Below are 21,638 nucleotides of genomic sequence, written 5' to 3' on the forward strand. Positions count from 1 at the left end.
AAGCTCCCGGATCAACTCCCTCCCAAGATGGGCGATGAGATACTGAATGCTCTGATTGCACTAGTGAACCGGATGGACGCCCAATTCACTTTGCTCAGCCAATGCATCTGTCTAGATCGGGAGGAATCTATGGACTTCCTAGAGCCGGAGCCTTCACCTCGCATAACTGCCAGCCCACAGGGGGTCCCTATCTGCACTTACCTTTCAACAGATCGCTCCAAGATGGCGACGCCTAACTGCGCAGATCTACACAATGGCGTTTCTACCATTTCACTGACCTACTCTATCTTCACTCCGGACTCCGCTGCTATGGCTCTGGGCTTCGTTCTGAGGCGGCCGGTCGGGGCGGAGCCGGAGCCGACATTCTTGCTGCAACACTCCTTGGCAGTGTCGAGTCTGACTATTCGCTTTGTGGAGCTGCCTGCTTGACGCCATTGCCTGCAACCGCTTCAGCACACATAGCTAATCTTGGACGGACAGAAGACCTCAACGGGGCTCTGGACCACAGGAGTACAGGCGCTGCTCCATTCCTTGCAGTGATCAGATTACGACTTGCAGGCCATGTACCCTGTTGGTCCCGGGGAGAACTTTGTTTGACTCAATCTGGCAAACATGTGAGAAAAATGGGTATTGGATAAACTTTAATATATTTACAAAAATTACTGTTCGCAGTTGGCGTTGTCTGTGTCTGTATATTGACTGAACTTAGCATAGGATCAGAGACTTATCGGCATGAAGATTTTGGACATCTCTTGTTATATTATGGGTTATATTCTGTTTTCACTAAGTTTGCCATTATGTTCATCAAAACTTCCACTGCGTTATTGTTATCATAGCCACAATGAAGTATATCAGCACATTTTACAGGTTCTAGTTTATATATGCTGTTTCATCACACATATTATATATCAGTTGCTTGTTTAATGTAGATGGTGTCTAACGATTTCTCTCCTTATCTATCTCTTGTTTATTGCTTAGTAATCTCATATAGCAACCTTTTGTTGTCCCTGGCTTACTTACTATCCCTATATGAGAGCTTTGACCCTAGACTAACTAAAGTGTGATACTTCATCTAGAGGATCATATCCCAAAATTATTGGACCATATAAGCTCTCTATTTAATTGTTTTAGCTATATGCAACTTGGTAAGACATTCTGCTTGTCTAGTATGTATCCACAGATGTATTGTTTTAGTATTAGATTTGTGTTAACATGCCTCAACTATGATTACGTATTTAGAGGACCACTCCCTTAGACACTAACCGGTGAAACTATCATCTGCGATGCCCACCACCCTGTAAAATACATAATCTGACCGCTCAATAGGTGTTGAGTTAAGGCAAGCTCAACAGAAGCTGATAAGATGACGAGGGGCTGTACTAGGCAGCTTTAGAAACTCTGCTGTGTTACTAGCCATTTTTCAGTACATGTTTGTGGGCCCTACTACTACAGGGTATTTAAATCCTTTTTCCTATATACTCAGTATAATATTTTGAACTGGGTCACTTGAGCGCTGATAAGGTAACCATATGAGAACTGTAACAGCCATTATAGCACTCTCTTGACAATTTAAACTCCACGACATATTACTATGGGTATACGCTGGTAGTATACCTGCTAACAGATGTCCTTATACTAAATGTTACTTCCAAATATTGGTTACACACGTTATTGTATGCAGATTACTTGTATGGTTTACCTACAGGTTTTTTTAGCACAGTCTACTATTGCTATTGTACCATCCTGATATAGTTTTATTTGCCACCTTTTATATATCTGTAAGCAGCCTATGTCCTATTACTCATTATATCTCAATTGATCTATATCTCCTTATCACGATTGTGACCCTTGTTCCCCCAGGACTAGTTCACTGTTATTAAAATGATATTTCTTTATGGTAGCTAGCCCAGGGGTACATCTCCCAGTTTTATATGGGATCTGACCGCACCACTCCTGACATTCACCCTCCATATTTGAGCTCTCTACATCATAAAGCTAAATTGCCCCATGGTGTGTACCTTCAGAACATTTTAACTGGCTCCGTCCTCCCATCCCCCCTCCATTATGAGCGGTTCTTGCCCGCTGCTTCCCCCCCCCCATATACTCAGGCCTACGGGAGGCCTGATAACAGCCAACTCCCCACCTCTCATTACTTCTACCTTATAGCATATCTCTTATTTTGGGTCAGGGACTACTAGCTACTTGTTATCAGTATTACAAATCGAGGTTTTATCCCTATATGTCCCAGTCACACATTTTATACGTATAGGTTTGCATTCTACACTCCGGATCACAAAGGCAGTACTATCATTAATGTCAAATGTTATTCATCTGTTTTTGATATAGTTGTATTATATGACAATGACTCTCACTTATATATAAACATGGCACTACCATGGTTCAGAAATTGCGATAACAAATACTGCATTGGTACACCGCTGTTTCAATTCCTGTCTACTTTTATTTTTATATTTGATCTGTATAAGTTGTAACTTTTTGCCTCTGTTATGTGACTGGACATACTCTTTGTTGTGTTGTTTATACTCAATGCCTCAATAAAAAAATATTTTAAAAAAAATAAATAAACAGAGTGCAAAGCTTGGCAAAATAAAGTGTATGAATTTTCTGAAACACACATCTTGCTCTGCTTGGCAAGCTTATTGAATCTCGACTTTTGTGTCATCCAGCAGAAATAAGCAAGTTTGAACTTTTTTAGATTATATTGAGCCATTAAACTCAAAATTGAATTCCAATAAAGGGCTAGATGACGAGTGGAGCGCTCTTTATCGCTCCCACGCTAACTGCGATAGAAGTAAGCTTTTGTATGTGCTGGGTACCGCACATTTTACAAGTTAAAAGTAAAAAGCTTTTATTTGCGCACTAATTCGACGTACGCAAAAAGCTGGACTGTGTTACCGTATTTCCCCATAGACTTCAATGAAGAGTGAAAATTGGAAAAAAACACCCTACTTGCGTGCAAACTTGATCACACTTTCTCAAGTGCGATAACCCGACGTGAAAATATTAGTATTTCACATTCCAATGTTCTTCAAAAAGAAGAATACGTTCTATTTATTCATGAATACATATTTTTACATATATCTGATGAAATTTTGGCACAATATATATATATATATATATATATATATATATAAATATACACACACACATATATATATATATATATACACATACACGCACATATATATATATATATTAATATATATATATATACACAGTATGTATATATACAGTATATATATATATATATATATATATATATACAAACATATTTAGACATGTATATGTATGTATCTCTGTGTTAAAGCCCTTTGACTGCCTTTTTTATTTCTAACACCTGAGACTTCATATCTTTGAGCCCTTATAACGTTTTATTGCAATTTTTTTCTAAATCATTTTTATTAGATAGTGTTATTATGAGTGTAACTGTACTTTTGTGTGTATTTTAATGTGTTTTGTGACACTTTTTATTCGAGACTAGCAATTAACCATAGCTCTGAATTTGCACTATCCCGATGCACATTAAATTCAATAGCCCTCAAACAATCACGTTTACTTTCAACATGTAATACGTGCGCTACTTCTGACAAGCGCTAACAGCCACGATAAACCCAACATTGCTTGTGTGCAATAGTTAGCGCTCCACTTGTTATCTAGCCTAAAATGTTTTGTTTTGCACAGTAACATTTTTTTATTATACTTTCATTATTTATTTTGCCCTCTTTGTCTGTATAATTTACCTATGAAAACTGATGTTTCTGCTGCACCTAGAGAGGGTGCAACATTCTAGACTGTAGTTGCTTGATATGTACAATAAATATATGTAAGTTGGCATATAACGCAACCAGCCAGTTCCTCATTGATTAGCTTATGAATGTTATTGGTCATCTATTGTATTTAAAATAATAAATGCTACCCAAAATTAAAAATATATGTGAAAAATGTTTATGATTCAATGAATAATTATGTAAATAAACAATTGTTTAATATTTTACTATTTTTACTATTGTCATATTTATTATTATGACATATACATGTCAATACTATTTCTAGAGGAACTAAAGTGTACACAAAATCTTTACATACACAGAAACATACACACAACTAATATGTACATTTTAGTGGAAAATCTGAGAAGAAAAAAAAAGTTGTATATTAAGCTAATTAACCAGAAGGGGGCACTGGTACATAACAAAAAGTCTAACATAATTTTTCAACATCATTTTTTTATTTCACTTTGTATCTTTGCTTCATAAAATAAACATTTTGTTACTTGCTCCGATGGATAAATATGTTAGTGCTATAAAGTTTGACGCCTATGATAGCATTCCCTTATAACACACTATACTAAATAACTTTAGGCATGGTAAACTATTTTCTATTTAATTAAAATAGGCTAAGCATTGATTGCTTAAACATAAGTATTTTTTGTTATCTATACATTAGAAATTGTTGCAACATGCAAAAAAATAAATGTTTTAAAACATTTTAAACCTGTAATTTTCTTTAAAAATATGCATTGTTTTGCAGTCCCTGGACAGACCAATTGAAAATAATGCTGTTTATGTTTCCTCTTCTGCTTTGGACAATTAGGCATGGATATAAATAAAGTCTACACATAAATGCCAATCACTGTGCAATACATAGAAAAGTATCAAGATTCTGCAGAATGCAGAATGCACTCAAGCCTCTAAAGAGGAGAGGAAACAGTATGCATTTTAGAGTTAAATTACACTAAAAGCAGGCAAAATAAAGAATGAAAGTACATTGCAAAGTTTTTGTAATTAGGCATAATTACACCTTTTATAAGGAATGACATTTAGAATATTTGTATGATAATAGGTTAAAAACATTTCTATCATGCATATGATATCTAAACATTAAAAATATATATAAAAAAATAAGTTTAAGAAGTTTAAATAATTTAATAATTTAGAAAGAGCATGTCATTTTAAACAACTTTCCAATTTACTTCTATTGTCTAATTTGGATTATTCTCTTGATATTCTTTATTGAAAAGCATATCTAGATAGGCACAGTAGCTGCTGATTGGTGGCTGCACATAGATGCCTTGTGTGATTGGCTCACCCATGTGCATTGCTATTTCTTCCACAAAGGATATCTAAATAATGAAGCAAATTAGATAATATATGTAAATTGAAATGTTGTTTAAAATTGTATTCTCTATCTGAATCATGAAAGAAAAAATGTGGGTTTCATGTCCCTTTAAATTGATTTTTAAACTACTGAAAAGTTCACAATTAGTGGGTGGCCTAGAAGCCCCATGATTGACAAGGACAAACTACATGGTTGTATTGGAGAAACACTCAAAACATATAGAAACTAATTTGTGAAATTTCCTCCTTTAGATGCAAAAAAGAAAAAAAAAAGATTTTAATATTTTATTAAGCTTATACATTGGAAACAAATTAAGAATTAAAATTTCTACAGTTAAAGGGATATTCCGGTCAAAATTTAAATGAACGTAAATTAATTAAATCTTTGAAAAGAAACATATTTGCAATGTACATACATTGGCAAAAATGCTTTTAGTAAAAGTTATCACTGTTTTATTATTAATATTTTTCTCTGCATGTGCATGTGAAGCATATCTAGAAATGATCAATGCACCAGCATTTTAAATACTGCAGCTACTCATGGTGCCAGTGGGGCATGTAATCATGTCAGCAATTAACAAATTGAGTCATTACCAGATGGTACAAGCATCTTTGGCTCTCTGAGCAAGTGATATGTTTAAAATGCTGGTGCACGGTGCATACTTAAATACAATTTTGAAACAGGTTTAGCGTTTATTATAAACATTTTTGCTTATACATGAATATTACAAAAATGCTTCTAATCAAAACTGAAATGCACCCACATAGATTCCAATTTTGGCTGGAATGACCTTTTAAATATATAATTATAATACGCTTGTATAAAAAAGGAGCAATGCTTTTTTATGTATAAATACTATGGGCACTAGGGTTGCCAGCGCCTCCAAATGTTCACATTTCCGCATGGCTTACAACTTTGCTCACTTTGATTTTGAGATCTGGAAGCTCTATGAGTAGTCTGAAAAGTCTGGAGCATGGCAGGTGGTTATGGGAATGGTCAAAGCAATCTAGTAGTGGGTATTTGCATGTCTGAGGCCAACCTAAATCTGTCATGATGGGGTGAGGATATTTCGGCATAGGATTATTTCATAATAAAAAAAGCGGGACATAAATAGAGGAGGATAAATGTTATGTAAGAATATAAAGCTGAACAAACCTGCAAAATACAGTGAATTTAAGAGCTTGGCTTTAGTCTCACTAGATCATAACTTATTCTTGGAAACTTATTATTAAAATTGTAGATTTGACTGACTGTTATTAAAAGGTAGAATAGCGTAATATAAGAACTGGAGTGTATAGAGAGGCACAAGCGAATACATAAACACGTGAGTATCCTAACAAAGGATATAGCCTTTGTGTGCAATGTGATAAATAGGCAGGGCCAGGGGTAGATTTTGAATGCTCAGAACAAAGGCTGCTGAGTTGGGTTTTTGTGTGCTAGCCTTAGATTGCTCTTAACTTTTACAAAAAAAGGTTCCCATTTCTCCTACAAATCACAGAATTACTGGGTGCTTTGGAATGGCCTGTCAGTGTATCAGTCGACTGGCTTATAGGTATACCGGGCTGGCTCATTATAATCACTTTAGAGGTATAGAACTTAAAGGGCCACTAAACCCAAAATCTTTCTTTCATGATTCAGATAGAACATACAAATGTAAACAACATTACAATTTACTTCTATTATTTATTTTGCTTCATTTTTTAGATATCCTTATTTGAAGAAAAAGCAATGCACATGGGTGAGCCAATCACATGAGGCTTCTATGTGCAGAAACCAATCAGCAGCTACTGAACATATCTAGATATGCTTTTCAGCAATGAATATCAAGAGAATAAAACAAATTAGATAATTGAAGTACATTAGAAAGATGTTTAAAAATGCATTCTCTTTCTAAATCATGAAAAAAAAGTGGGTATCATGGCCCTTTAATCACATTTTTATAAAGATAGATTTTTTCATCTAGAAATTAATACAAACAAAAAAAGGTTTATCAAACTTCCAAATACATCACAATATTACACAATTTCAATAAGAGGCATTCTTATAGTTGCCTTTTAAAATGTGTTTAAAAATGTATTATTTATTAATTTATGAAAAGTTAGCTTGTCGTTAATAAACATACTATTTGTTTTCATGCTTGGTAGGATAAGTCCCTGTCGAGTAATAGATCTGTGTATGTTGTCCTTATACATAATAAAGTCTCCTATAAATATCTCATTTTGCTGACGTTTAAATAACTTACCATTACATGGTTTTGTCTCTATTGCTTGATCTGGACAAAGATGTTGATTTTCCATTTCTTGTATTATTACTGCTCGTGATCTGACTTTTACACCTCCAAATCCAAGATCTTCACCATTAACACAAGTCAGCTGACACAAGCTCCAGTCCGACCATTCATTTAAATAACAGTCACCTAAATTTAAGAAGCCATGTTAATTTTGAAGTTTTTAACAAATGGGGATTAGCAACTCATTTTAAAAGTTAAACTATTTAATGACAATATACAGTTTCCCACAAAAGTGAGTACACCCCTCACATTTTTGTAAATATTTTATTGTATCTTTTCATGTGACAACACTGAAGAAATGACACTTTGCTACAATGTAAAGTAGTGAGTGTACAGCCTGTATAACAGTGTAAATTTGCTGTCCCTTCCAAATACCTCAACACACAGCCATTAATGTCTAAACCATTGGCAACAAAAGTGAGTACACCCCTGAGTGGAAATGTCCAAATTGGGCCCAATTAGCCATTTCCCTCCCCGGTGTCATGTGACTCGTTGTTACAAGGTCTCAGGTGTGAATGGGGAGCAGGTGTGTTAAATTTGGTGTTATCGCTTGCACACTCTCTCATACTGGTCACTGGAAGTTCAACACGGCACCTCATGGCAAAGAACTCTCTGAGGATCTGAAAAAAAGACTTGATGCTCTACATAAAAATGGCCTAGGCTATAAGAAAATTGTAGACAAAACAGGATAAAATGGCACCTGCTTTACAGTAATTCACAAATGTACTCTTAAAGCGTAAGCATAAATTTTACTCCCACCTCCTAGTCACCCTTTGATTTCACTGCGGCGTACCACTTGATCCCTTTTGTTGCCAGTGTCTCCAATTCCAAATAACCGGTCTTTGGGGTTCTAACCGTGCTAGCCTTCGGGCAGGATGGTAGCATACACACACTTGTGCACTCACCGCTTACCTCTTCCAGCCTCTGGGCTTCCACACACGGGTCCCCTCTTCTGTATCTCCTGCAACGCTGGCTTCAGGTGGTGGCGTGTGACGTCATCTCCTGACGCAACTTCATGTATCTCACTACCGGGTGCTCCGTGCTTAGGTGCCAGTGGGGGTATACGTAATGAGTACTTACAGGGGGATCCTCTTGTAGCGTGCTCACTATTGTCCAAACAGATTCCACATTCCACACCAAAGAGATAAAGGAGCACCGCCACAAAGATTGTGAATAAAACTTAGACTTATATATAACATGATCAGTGTTTGTTATCTAACAGTTTTCAATATTTGTAAAAAGTGGTGTTGGTATCAAAAGGTGAATGCAATTGGGAAGAGGAAAATAAATCACCATTTTTGATATACATAAGAGAAAACGTCTGTGTGTGTGTGTATATAAATATATACTGTATATATATATATATATATATATATATATATATGTACAGTCAATAATAGACACTGAAAATAATTTATAGCTACTCAATAGGATGTGTTTTGTTTAGTTTGCAATTTATTATCTCTATATGTAGTCATAGTTTATTAAAGTCACTATACACGACATATAAAATAGTTTTTGATTTCAATAATCAGAAAGCAATACAGGAATAAATTAGTTCTTTATTATTCCTGCAAATACCAATGTATTGTTGTATTCTGCAATGTGTTTTCCTTTACAATTGTTTATAGATCCAATACTAACTTGTAATATAAGAAGTTAAAAGGAGGTGATGTATATCCCACATGACTGAGGGGTGGAGTTTGAGGGCTCACTCTATGATATTGGTTTTAGCCAATCCCTTGATACTATGAGGCCCATTTATCAAGCTCCAAATGGGGCTTGAGGGCCCGTGTTTCTGGCGAGTCTTCAGACTCGCCAGAAACAGCAGTTATGAAGCAGCAGTCTATAGAACGCTGCTCCATAACCCTGTCCATCTGCTCTGATGAGGAGGACAGACATCGCCAAAATTCAACCCGATCAAGTACAATTGGGTTGATTGACACCCCCTGCTGGCGGCCGCGAGCTGCTGGTGCAATGCTTAATACGGAGAGCGTATTGCTCTCCGCATTCAGCGATGTCTGTCGGACCTGATCCACAATGTCGGATCAGGTCTGACAGACATTTGATAAATATGCCTCTAAGTGTTTTAAAAGGACTGTTTTTGTCAGTAAACTGCAGCTACAGTTACGGCTGTGTAGGCCGAAATGCATCAGCAGCAGTGTTGAGGAGTGAGCTCCTCATCCCATCTCCACTGTCATAGTGGCAGCTTGATCTGCTTTCAATTTTATCTTTATTGGAAATAAAAGTCTAAGTTTTATTCACAATCTTTGTAGTGGTGCTCCTTTATCTCTTTGCTGTGGAATGTGGAATCTATAAGAATATTGCCAAGACCCTGAAACTGAGCTTCAGCACGGTGGGCAAGACCATACATCGGTTTCAAAGGACAGGTTCCACTCAGAACTGGCCTCTCCATGGTCAACCAAAGATGTTGGGTGCACATGCTAAGCATCATATCCAGAGGTTGTCTTTGTGTCACATATTCTATGGTATGGTAACTGTGTCTTTAATTATTCAATTCTCTTCATCTACTGTACCTTTAAGGATCACTTACTATTTACTCCCATGGTATAAAAGGGGCCCTAGTGTTCATTCACACTGAAAGGTATACTTGCCTCTCTCTGCTGAGGCTTCCTTGTAGAAGTCTGTTTTGTCTGCAGCAACTCTAGCCGGAGCTTTTGTTTCTCAGTTCCAGCTTGTGTGGATTCCTGTTACGGTAATCTTACCTAACTTCTCTCAAGGACTCATATTGTATCAGAGCTGCAGATTATCTTTCTGCTCGGGAAAAGTTTTCGGCTTCTCCTCAGGGATCCGCATTTCCACTTCAGTACCAGCTGATCGTGACGTCACGCATCCTCAGAACAATCTTCCTCCGTACAAGGTAAGCCATTGTTGGCAACTCCTTCCAGTCATTCTGTGCTGTATATTCTTACGGAATTGCATTCTGCTGTTACACTTAAAAAAATCTCGAGTTACCTTCTTTCTGTTACTTATGGTTACCGGATCTTCCAATGCACGATGATATTCCATACTTACTATTTCACAATTTAACATGTTTGTTTATATAAATCCTGATATCACTATGAACAGTACTGTTATCACTATATACAAAGGCGTAACTAGAAACCACAGGGCCCAGGTGCAAGAATCTAAGAAGCCCCCCCCCCCCCCCAAAAAAAGTGAATTTGGTACATATCTTTTTTTTTTTTTTTTTACATTTAACACACACAAAAAATGTGAATCAGATTACATGTCTGCAAAAGCAGGTACCCTGTGCCCACAGTCTGTGAGATGGTCTGACCCCCTATAATTGTATATAGTGACAATGTTTAACCCACCAGTACTGTATATAGTGAGTCAGTGACACAGTCTGTAATCTGCCGGTGAGATGACTGGCCTGACCCTACCCGCCCCAGTATAAAGTGAAGTAGTCTTTGACATGGTCCAGCCCCCCGTACTGTATATAATGGTACTATATAGTGACACTGTTTACCCCCCGCCCCCCATGCTGTAGTAACAAGGTCTGTAATTTGCTGGTTCCACAAACATAGCATAAATACACACACAGTCACATACACACACACACATAAACACCAATGGGTAAAACAGAAACACTAACCCCTGTAGTCAGAGACACTAGTGAAGCATCATGTCACACTCACATGATATCAGTGCAGGCAATGGCAGGTCAATGTTTTTAATTGTAAAAAAAATGTTTTGAAGCTGGGTCCTGCACCCCCTGTAGTTTCGCCCCTGACTACATATTTATCTGCATACTTTACATATTATTTCAGCTGTAATATGTAGTAAGAGAAAAGCTAATTTGAACTTTGTTGCAGTTTAAGTACTGATTGCGACAAACTCAATATAGCAACAAACAAAGATACATTGTTATATTATAACAACATTACAATTAACTATCTCTGCCATAGATCCAAGGAGAGATTGCATGGATTGTGACACTTTGGGAAATAGACGTATGAGTGCTGCCAGCATTGCTGCAGAGGTTGAAGGGGTGAGGTGTCAGCCTGTCAGTACTCAGACCATACTCCGCACACTGCATCTAATTGGTCTGCATGGCTGATGTCCCAGAAGGAAGCCTCTTCTAAAGATGATGCACAAGAAAGCCCGCAAACAGTATGCTGATGCAGACTAAGGACATGGATTACAGGAACCATATCCTGTGTTTTGATGAGACCAAGATAAACTTATTTGGTTCAGATGGTGTCAAGCGTGTGTGGTGGCAACCAGCTGAGGAGTACAAAGACAAGTGTGTCTTGCCTACAGTCAAGCATGGTGGTGGGAGTGTCATGGTCTGGGCCTGCATGAGTGCTGCTGGCACTAGGAAGCTACAGTTCATTGAGGGAACCATGAATGCCAACATGTACTGTGACATACTGAAGCAGAGCATGATCCCCTCCCTTTGGAGACTGGGCCGCAGGGCAGTATTCCAACATGATTATGACCCCAAACACACCTCCAAGACGTCCACTGCCTTGCTAAAGAAGCTGAGGTAAAGGTAATGGGCTGGGCAAGCATGTCTCCAGACCTAAACCCTATTCAGCATCGGTGGGGCATCCTCAAATGGAAGGTGGGGGAGCGCAAGGTCTCAAACATCCACCAGCTCCGTGATGTTGTCATGGAGGAGTGGAAGAGGACTCCAGTGGCAACCTGTGAAGCTCTGGTGAACTCCATGCCCAAGAGGGTTAAGGCAGTGCTGGAAAATAATGGTGGCCACAACAAATATTGGCACTTTGGGCCCAATTTGGACATTTCCACTTAGGGGTGTACTCACTTTTGTTGCCAACGGTTTAGACATTAATGGCTGTGTGTTGAGGGGACAGCATATTTACACTGTTATACAGGCTGTATACTCACTACTTTACATTGAAGGAAATTATCATTTCTTCAGTATTGTCACATGAAAATATATAATAAAATATTTACAAAAATGTGAGGGGTGTACTCACTTCTGTGGGATACTATATATTTCTAGAAAAACTCAGAGATAGAAACATAGTGCTGGTTGAGACAGATGCAGGGAAGGGCTATATTGCGACTAAGAAGCAGTGTTGGCCAGGACCAAGAGAGGCACATTTGTAACTGTGCTTAGGATGGACAGTGCTTTGTTAAATGATAATTTGCTTCATTTCATTAATTGGGAAGCACCAAAAAGCATGATTATCTTGAAAGTATTCATTTTTATTTGATGATAATATCAATATTTTCTGTGGAATTTTTCCCTAAACCATGAACTACAAATTCCACATAACCAGCTAGGAAATATGAAATGCAATAGAACCCGTTTTTTTTTTTGTTTTTTTTTAAATAAATCTGAGTAAAACCATAATGCTAATAAAATATTTTAAGTTTAATGGAAAATGTAATTCTTACAATACCTGGACACGGCACTGTACATGCTTCTTCAAGGATGACTTTATTATCACCATTAACTATGAGTTCGATGTCACTACAAAATTCTTCATCCACTATTTTTCCAGTGTCTTCCTTGGTTCCATCATAGACTACGCAGGAAATGTTTCTGAACCGTATACCTTCACCACACTGAGCATCCTAGGATTAAAAACACAGATAAGAAGTTGGTCATTACAACCCTAATTTTACTGAAGAGAATGTAATTACTAAATGTAAAGGCCATTACACCAAATATGGAGAAGTGTAACTTTATTTCCACATTCCTTCCAACATCTCTCCAAGGTGAACAATCAGATGAGGTGGTGGGAGGTGAGACTCCATCTTTTTATTAGCTTGGTATTTAACTCCACTTCAGTGTTGATGCAGAAGTCTTTTTAGTAAATATATAACACCCGCCAATCGTTTTTAGGTTAAATATGTGTTTTTACTGAGACCAATTGTTTTACACTTGCAAGTGTGTGTTTTTACCTCATTATCCATGTTTAAATAATACATTTTCCCTCTTTTTTGAAGTCTGTGCTCCGCTATTTTTGTTTTTACTTCTTTACATACAAAAATATTGTCTTTAAAATTGAACTAATAATAAAATATATATCCCCAAGTCAAGTTCTCAAGATCTGCATAGCAGTCCTAGGTCAGAACCACTGATAGTCGCTGACTAGTATAGCAGTGTAAGGTCATAATGAGAGCTTACAGCTCTGCCCAAGTTAGTACAGGGGATGCACCCAGATGTTGACAGGCAAATACATAAAACCAAAAATGTCTTTCATGATTTAGATAGAACATATAATCTTTAACAACTTTCCAATTTACTTATATTATCAAATTTGCTTTATTCCCTTTATATCCTTTGTTGAAGGAGCACCAACACACTACTGGGAGTTAGCTGAACACATCGACTGTGCCAATGGCACGAGGCATATGTGAAGCCACCAATCAGCAGCTAGATCACAGTAGTGCTTTGCTGCTCCTAAGTCTACCTAGATGATTTTCAACAAAGAATGCAAAGAGAACAGAGTAAATGAGATAATAGAAGTAAAATAGAAAGTTGTTTTAAACTACATGCTCTATCTGAATCAAGAAAGTTTAATTTTGACTTTACTGTTCATTGAATTAACAAAATAAGTGTAATGGGTTTAAAAACTATTTTTTGATTTGTGTGATATAATCAAGAAATAACTAGAAAGCAGGTAGCCCTCATTTTACAATGGTTTGCTTTATGAAAATTCACAATAGTAAGAGTTACAGCTTTGCTAATTATTTATGTCAATTAAGAGAGGTGCCTGTCAATTAAACTTCTTGACTTCCCACAGAAGTTTGTTCATTTTACACAAAAAATGTTTAGCAAAAGTTCCTTCAAGAATGAAACCCTGACATAAACTGGGGGCTACCTGTATTTAAAATGACAGTATTATGTTTTGTGCATTGTACCACAATTTCAGTTAATATCTAAACTAAAATATACCTCAACTTCACACACAGACCAGCGTCCATACTGCCATCTGTAACATGGCTTTACAGGACAGGGCTTGGACTGCTCCATCTGTGAAGGGCATGGTCTGCCATCTCCCTGAGATGGTTGGATCGCAGATCTTTTGCGTACCATTCTCCCTAGAAGTAAAAAGAATATATAAATTAATCCCATAACATTTCTCTGATTTATTCATACACAAGATATGAACATTCCATGACAACAAATAAAGAAAAAAAACAGCTGATGGTTTACTTTTTATATAGTTGGACATCTCAAGCTCTTGAAGATGTTGTTTTATTTTTCCCAATGGACCACATTTTAAGCATCACCAATACACAGCAATAAATCTTATTTGTAAATAAATTAGATATCTCACATAATAAATGCTGGTTCAGTAATCTGGTGAAAGGTTTAAATAAATATACCTAATATGAGTCCAATATTTTAAAAAACATTTTGATCATCCAAACCAACACATATTAAATCTGCTCATTATTTTATGGAGATAAAAAGCTGCAATAAGAAAATTATTGACCTATTACAGCTTTTTCTATATGAATTAATGTATTGCATATATAATTGTGTTTAACCCCTCAAAAACACAGTTAAATTCAGCTGTGGACCTCAAATGCTCTATTGGTCAGGAGCTGAAAAAGTCCACTGATCCAAACAGTGTGGCATATGTCAATCAGCGCAAAGCACTTGACTAGTGGTGCATTTAACTTTAAAGGGACAGTCAGCGCAAAAAAAAATATTGTTTAAAATGATAGCTAATCCCTTTATTACCCATTCCCCAATTTTGCACAGAAAACAATGTTATATTAATACACTTTTTATCTCTGTGATTACCTTGTATCTAAGCATCTTCTGACAGCTCCCTGGTCACATGACTTTATCTATTAACTTGCATTTAAGCCAATTAGTGTTGTGTTAGAAGGCACGGGCGAGAGCTCAATATTATCTATATGGCTCACATGAACAAGCACTCCCCTGTTGTTAAAAGCTAATACAAAGCATGTGATCAAGGGGCTGTCTTTAGTGACTTAGAAACAGTCACAAATTCAGAGGCTTAAAGGTTATAAAGCCTATTAATATAACCATGTTTTTTGTTCAAAGCTGGGGAATGGGTAATAAAGGAATTATCTATCTTTTTAAACAATAGAAATGTTTGTGTTGATTGTCCCTTTAACTATGTGTAACTCCTGCATTTAGGTTGGACTTTTTGGAGTTTCTGTACAAAGATGGTATTTACTAATTCTTTACACACAAAATAAATAAATATATATATGGATAGAATTTCTGTTTTTCCCAGACCAATAGGTAAATAAAGCACAAAAACTTACCAGAGCACATTACACTGATTGAATGCCTCCAGTGAAGTTGCAATTCTTTGTGCTTTGTGGTACACTTACCTTCACTTAATCTTAAAGGGACATTAAACACTAAATACATTTTAAAAGCACATTATTAAGGTTATTACCCACCTCCTGCTAGTCATGGATGCAACCATGTTGAAATGGATCTTTTTTTGCACTCCAGTGCTGACCTGTTTGCATACGTGCAGTAACTCTCCTTTAGATACCTGCAGTGCATTCTAGGTTCCAACATGGCGGCATCCATGATTAGAGAGAGGTGCACAAAATCTATTTAGTTTTTAATCCCTTTAAGTTTATTGCAGATTTTGATTTATATATGACAACAGAAAAGTCTTGTTAGATGCAGTAGTTACCTTTAAATTTTTGTAGGTCAGTTTGTCTGACAGAATGATGATAATAAGATGTTGTTTTCATTAATGTTATATAAGTAGTAAGAAGCTACACATGTCGTCAAACTTAATTTGACAGGTGCCACGCCCCTTTTTACATAAATCCCGCCCCTTTCACACCTAAGTCTCCGCCCATTTTCCCGCCCCTAGAATCCGCCCCTTTTTAATATTGATAATGATTTTGATATGGTAATGATACCGTTGCGTAATAAATAAAATGTATTTTTATTGATAGCAATGCTTTTGATACGGTAATTATATAGTTGCGTAATAAATAAAATGTATTTTTATTGAATAATTGTTTTATGACTGAGCGTAATGTTTTTACTTTGCAGGGGTATATGTAATAGCCAATAGGTTTTGTAGTCAATATTTTTAATACGTTTTATTTACGTTTAAGGCTATGGGCACGACAAAGAAAAAATAAATAAAATTGAATAAACATGTTGGGAGATATATATATCAATATATATCAATACACACACACAGACACAGAAAGAGAGAGAAATAGAGAGAGAGATGTATTCACACACAAAAAAGAAAGAAAGCCAAAAAATAAATAAAATTGAATAAACATGTTGGGAGATATATATATCAATATATATCAATACACACACACACACACACACACACACACACACACACACAGGGTGAGAGAAACAGAGAGGCGAGAGGAATAGAGAGGGTTATTTAAACAAAACAAAAAATAAAATAAAATAAAAAATATACAGTATATTACACACACAGAGAGAAATAGAGAGAGAGCTGTTCACACAAAAAAACTGAAATCAGGCATTACCTTAAGTATGTATATTAAATATATACATATATTGACCAGGAAAAAATCATGAAAACTGTAGTTTAAAACACATTAGCTTCAAACTTTTGCAGCACTGCGTGCTGCTATATGACTACTAATATATGTAGAATTATGTGTACACACCCCCTTTTCAATAGATCTTAAATTACAAAGTGCATATTTTGGTACAATTGCCTTTTAAGGTTTAAACTGTCAGTAAAACTGAAAAAAAGGCTTCAAAATCTATTTTAGAACATGTATTAGCATTATTTTTGTCTTAAACAGCTGAAATGGTATTTTCACATGGGCAGCTATTCTCATAGCTCCAAGTCATTTTGTCAGCTGTTCAGATAAACACAAAATGATAGGAAGCTAACAGTGTTGATAGGAAGCTAACTTTGCATTGTCAAAAAGTCACACCCTGCCTTAAGAGGCCAAGCAATAAAACAGCTTACAACTCATTAAACACCTGGTAATTACACACAGTTATTCATTCTCATACAGAAGACCCCTACAGCTGTTAAAACAGAGCCAGCTGTCTATCTCTAGACAAGAATTTTCTGCATTAAAATATGCCTGCCCAAAATCAGATTATGAAAGAAAACTATTTAACGCCAAATAAAATTGGCGCTTTTGGCGGTGTTGATAAATTATGTCAAAGTTTGAAAAATAAAATACCAAGAAAAAATATCCAAGCGTGGCTCACAACACAGGATACGTATACACTTCATAAGCCAATAAGAAAACGTTTTAATAGAAATATGATATGTGCTTCAAATATAGACTATTTATGGCAAGCAGATCTGGTCTCATTGACAGATTATTCAAAGTTTAACAACGGTGTAAAATACATATTAACAGTTATTGATGTTTTATCAAAGTATGCATTTGTAATGGCTTTAAAAAATAAAGCAGGGCCAACTATAGCGAAAGCGTTTAAATATATATTTCTAACAGGAAGAAAGCCGCAGAAACTTCAAACAGACTGCGGCACTGAATTTCTGAACAGACATGTAAAAGCACTGTTCAAAACACATAAAATTCACCATTATGTAGCGTACAATGCTGTTAAGGCAGCCATTATTGAGCGCTTTAATCGTACTTTGAAGTAAAAAATGTGGCGCTATTTTACAGCATTTAATACCTACAAATATGTTGATATACTACAAGATTTGGTTTATAGTTATAATCACACATTCCATCGAACCATTCAGTGCGCACCAGCAGCAGTGACACGTGCTAACTCTTTGCAAATCTGGAATATAATATACGGAAAATATTTTAAAGCAAAAAAGATACAGCCGCTTTTAAAAATTGGTGATTATGTGAGAATATCAAAATTCAAGGGTGTGTTTACCAAAGCTTATGAACAGACTTTTACAGATGAAATATTTATTATCGCAAGTATAAATACACGTGGGCTTAAACCGCTTTACAAAGTAAAAGATCTTGCTGATGAGTCTATCGAAGGGACATTTTACGCTGAAGAGCTTCAAAAAATAGCATATAATCCTGACCGCGTTTACAAAATTGAAAAAATTTTAAAACGCAAGCGTATAGGTGGCGAATTGTATTTCTTTGTGCACTGGAAAGGTTACCCGCACAAATTTAATTGTTGGATACCTAAAGCGCAGCTGTCTACGATTTAGAATAATGGAGGTAGCCCCCTTTTTTTTAACTTTACCGAGTAACGCGTCCTATGATATCTTTCCGCAAAATGAAATTTCCAACTTTACAACAAAACTGGCTAAGCCCATTATATTACAAGGCGATTGGGAAGTAGGCTTATGCGCCTTACAGTATCCGCATACATACGACACCTTTGATGCCGCAGATGGAAAAATATCAATTACTACTCAAAACAAACTATCAACGACCGTTGGTGTAAAACCTGGTTATTATAAAGATATGAATGATTTAGTTAGAGCGATCAATGAAAAATTTGGAGCACTCCAAAGTGTAAACATTGATTTAAAGCTGAAGTACGATGAATTAGGTAGAAGTGTAAAGGTTTTAGGTAATGGCGAAATATCAACATCAGAAAAACTGACGCATATTTTGGGGCTTAGTAGCAGTCAAGGCACCAAGAATAATAAAGGAAAAATATATTGTGATATAAATGCCGGTTTCTATACTCTCTTTATTTATACTGATATAATTGAACATGTCAGAGTTGGTGACAGTTATGCACCTCTTCTTCGTACTGCGCCCATTACCGGCAGTAATAATGAAATCATCACGCAGCAATATACAAAAACTGATTACATACCAGTCAGTAAACACTATATAGACTGCATCACGATTGAGATAAAGACTGATCAGAACACTCACGTGCCATTCAAGTACGGGAAGTCGATAGTTAAACTTCATTTTAGACAGCGGAAAGGTTACTTGTACGGATAAAACATGGTTGCTGTTAAAAATTATGGCGAACCTCATATTTACAGTATGTACTACAGAGCTCAGGCCGGTCACGGTTTACCTGGATTTCACGGTTCAGCACACATGTACGGCCGCGGTTTAGCGGGTGTTTTTCGCAACCTCTTCAGACGTGCCGTACCTCTCTTTAGACGTGCATTTGATATAGTTAAACCTCATGTAAAAACTGCAGCTACGGGAATTGCTAAAGATGTTGTGGGGCGTGTTTCAGCAGCGATGATGAACAAAATGGGTAGTAATGAACAGGCGGGGTCTGGCATTCTATGTATAAAACGCCGCTCAAAAGGAAAACGTAAACACAAAACCGCTTTTCCACTCGGCTCAACATCAAATCTAAACAGAAGCAACACTCGCAAAACTTTAAAGAGACAGAAAAACAAGCAAAGAAGCCTCAACGATATTTTTTAATCAGAAAGGTACCATACATTAATTTACAACAAAATGTCTTTTATTCATACCGCATCAGCAGAATGTGCCAAGTCAGAACTGGATATTTTTGAAATTCAACCGACGCAGACAAGTATAGAAAAAAGTCTGTATGTGGAGGTGCAACCATTAGCAGCTATCTCAGATACAGCCCCACTTGAATTTTACATTGCAGGCAATGGAGAAAGCTATTTTGATCTGAATAATACTCTGCTTTATATAACGTGTAAAATTGTGAAACAAGATAACACGCCAATACCCGATGATGCACGCGTTAGCCTAATTAATTACCCGATAGCTACGCTATTCAATCAAGTGGATGTTACGCTGGGTGATAGGCTTATATCGCAGTCCAACAACCTTTACACGTACCGTGCCTACATTGAAACTATTCTAAATTATAGCCGTGATGCACTGTCTACTAAATTCACAGCTGGCTTATTTTACATGGACACGGCGGGGCAGCATAATACACGTGTTTTAGGCGGTGATAACAAAGGCTTTGCAAAACGTGCTCAAATGACAGCGGGCAGTCGCACAGTGGAGCTACTGGGACACTTACACAGCGACCTCTTCTTTCAGGAGAAGTTTATCATCAACGGCGTAGACCTAAGAATAAGACTCACACGGAATAAAGACTCATTCTGCTTAATGTCTGCGGACCCTGAACCATTCAAGATACAAATTCTGCAGGCTTCGCTGTTTGTGAAAAGGGTGCAAATCTCTGCGGCTGTACGCATAGGCCATGCCCAAGGCCTTTTAGCCGGCCATGCTAAATACACTATAGACAGAGTTGGATTAAAAGTTTACAGCATAGCTCAGGGGACCCGTGTCTGCAATTTTGAGAATTTATTTTTGGGGCAATTACCAAAATTGTTAATCATCGGATTTGTGGATAATGATGCATTTTCAGGAGCCTACGACAAGAACCCTTTGTTTTTCAGGCATAACTTTGTAAATTTTGCTGCGCTTTATTTGGACGGCGAGCAAATACCCGCAAAACCATTCCAGCCTGACTTTGAAAACAGAAACGCTATACGTGAATACACAGCTCTTTTGCAAATAGCCGGTAAACAAAACACCGATTCTGGATTTCTTCTAAATAGAGATGAATTTTTGGATGGTTACACGCTCTTTGCGTTTGAATTGTCAGCGGATCACGAACATGGAAACCATTTCTCTCTGATACGTAACGGCAACCTAAGAGCTGAAATTCGCTTCTCTAGAGCTTTAGAGAGGACTGTCAACCTGATAGCTTACGGCGTTTTTGATAATATTATTGAGATAAACCAGCGACGTGAGATTTTGTACGATTACCTCTAAAAAGAAATCATGAACACTATACAAATAATGGACATTTTAAATTCTGACCGAGTTACACACGGCAAATTCAAAGGTGTATATGCCTGTGACTTACTTCCAAGGCGCAAACTAAAGCGTCTACCCGCTTGCTTTATTATAAATACACATCCGCACAGGCTGCCGGGTGAACACTGGTTAGCGGTGTATATAGACGAGAAAAGAAGTGCATTTTTCTTTGATTCTTACGGCCTTTCGCCTGCAACTGAAATTTTTCCTAAAGAAATTTTAAGGTTTTTAAATAGAAATTCACACTGTGTAATATTTCAAAACAAACAATTACAAGATACAATGTCATCTGTTTGCGGTGAATTCTGTATTCATTTTATTTATCACTTGTGTAAAGGTTTTTCATTTAAAGATATTCTTGGTAATTTTACAAACAGTTTAAAGACCAATGACCGTATAGTGTCTAATTTTGTAAGACAATTTATTATCAGTGTAAGGTTTAAAAGAGTGAAAGACAAAGATATTCAAAACTGTATGGCTTGTTATAAAAATATTTAGTTTA

The 21,638-nt window shown here is 36.5% G+C and overlaps 1 protein-coding gene across 1 annotated transcript in view; it reads right to left on the bottom strand.

Moving 5' to 3' along the window:
- THSD7A (thrombospondin type 1 domain containing 7A) overlaps positions 1-21,638 on the bottom strand; it is a 596,458-nt gene that overhangs the window by 45,914 nt on the left and 528,906 nt on the right. Inside the window, exons 21-23 of the mRNA XM_053714101.1 lie at positions 14,331-14,476; positions 12,829-13,003; positions 7,382-7,555 (exon numbers count right to left, since the gene is read on the bottom strand). Of these exons, the coding sequence (XP_053570076.1) occupies positions 7,382-7,555; positions 12,829-13,003; positions 14,331-14,476 (495 nt within the window). The remainder of the gene's footprint in view (positions 1-7,381; positions 7,556-12,828; positions 13,004-14,330; positions 14,477-21,638) is intronic.

The sequence above is a fragment of the Bombina bombina genome, chromosome 5 (genome assembly GCF_027579735.1).
Source record: "Bombina bombina isolate aBomBom1 chromosome 5, aBomBom1.pri, whole genome shotgun sequence".
NCBI classification, from domain to species: Eukaryota; Metazoa; Chordata; class Amphibia; order Anura; family Bombinatoridae; genus Bombina; species Bombina bombina.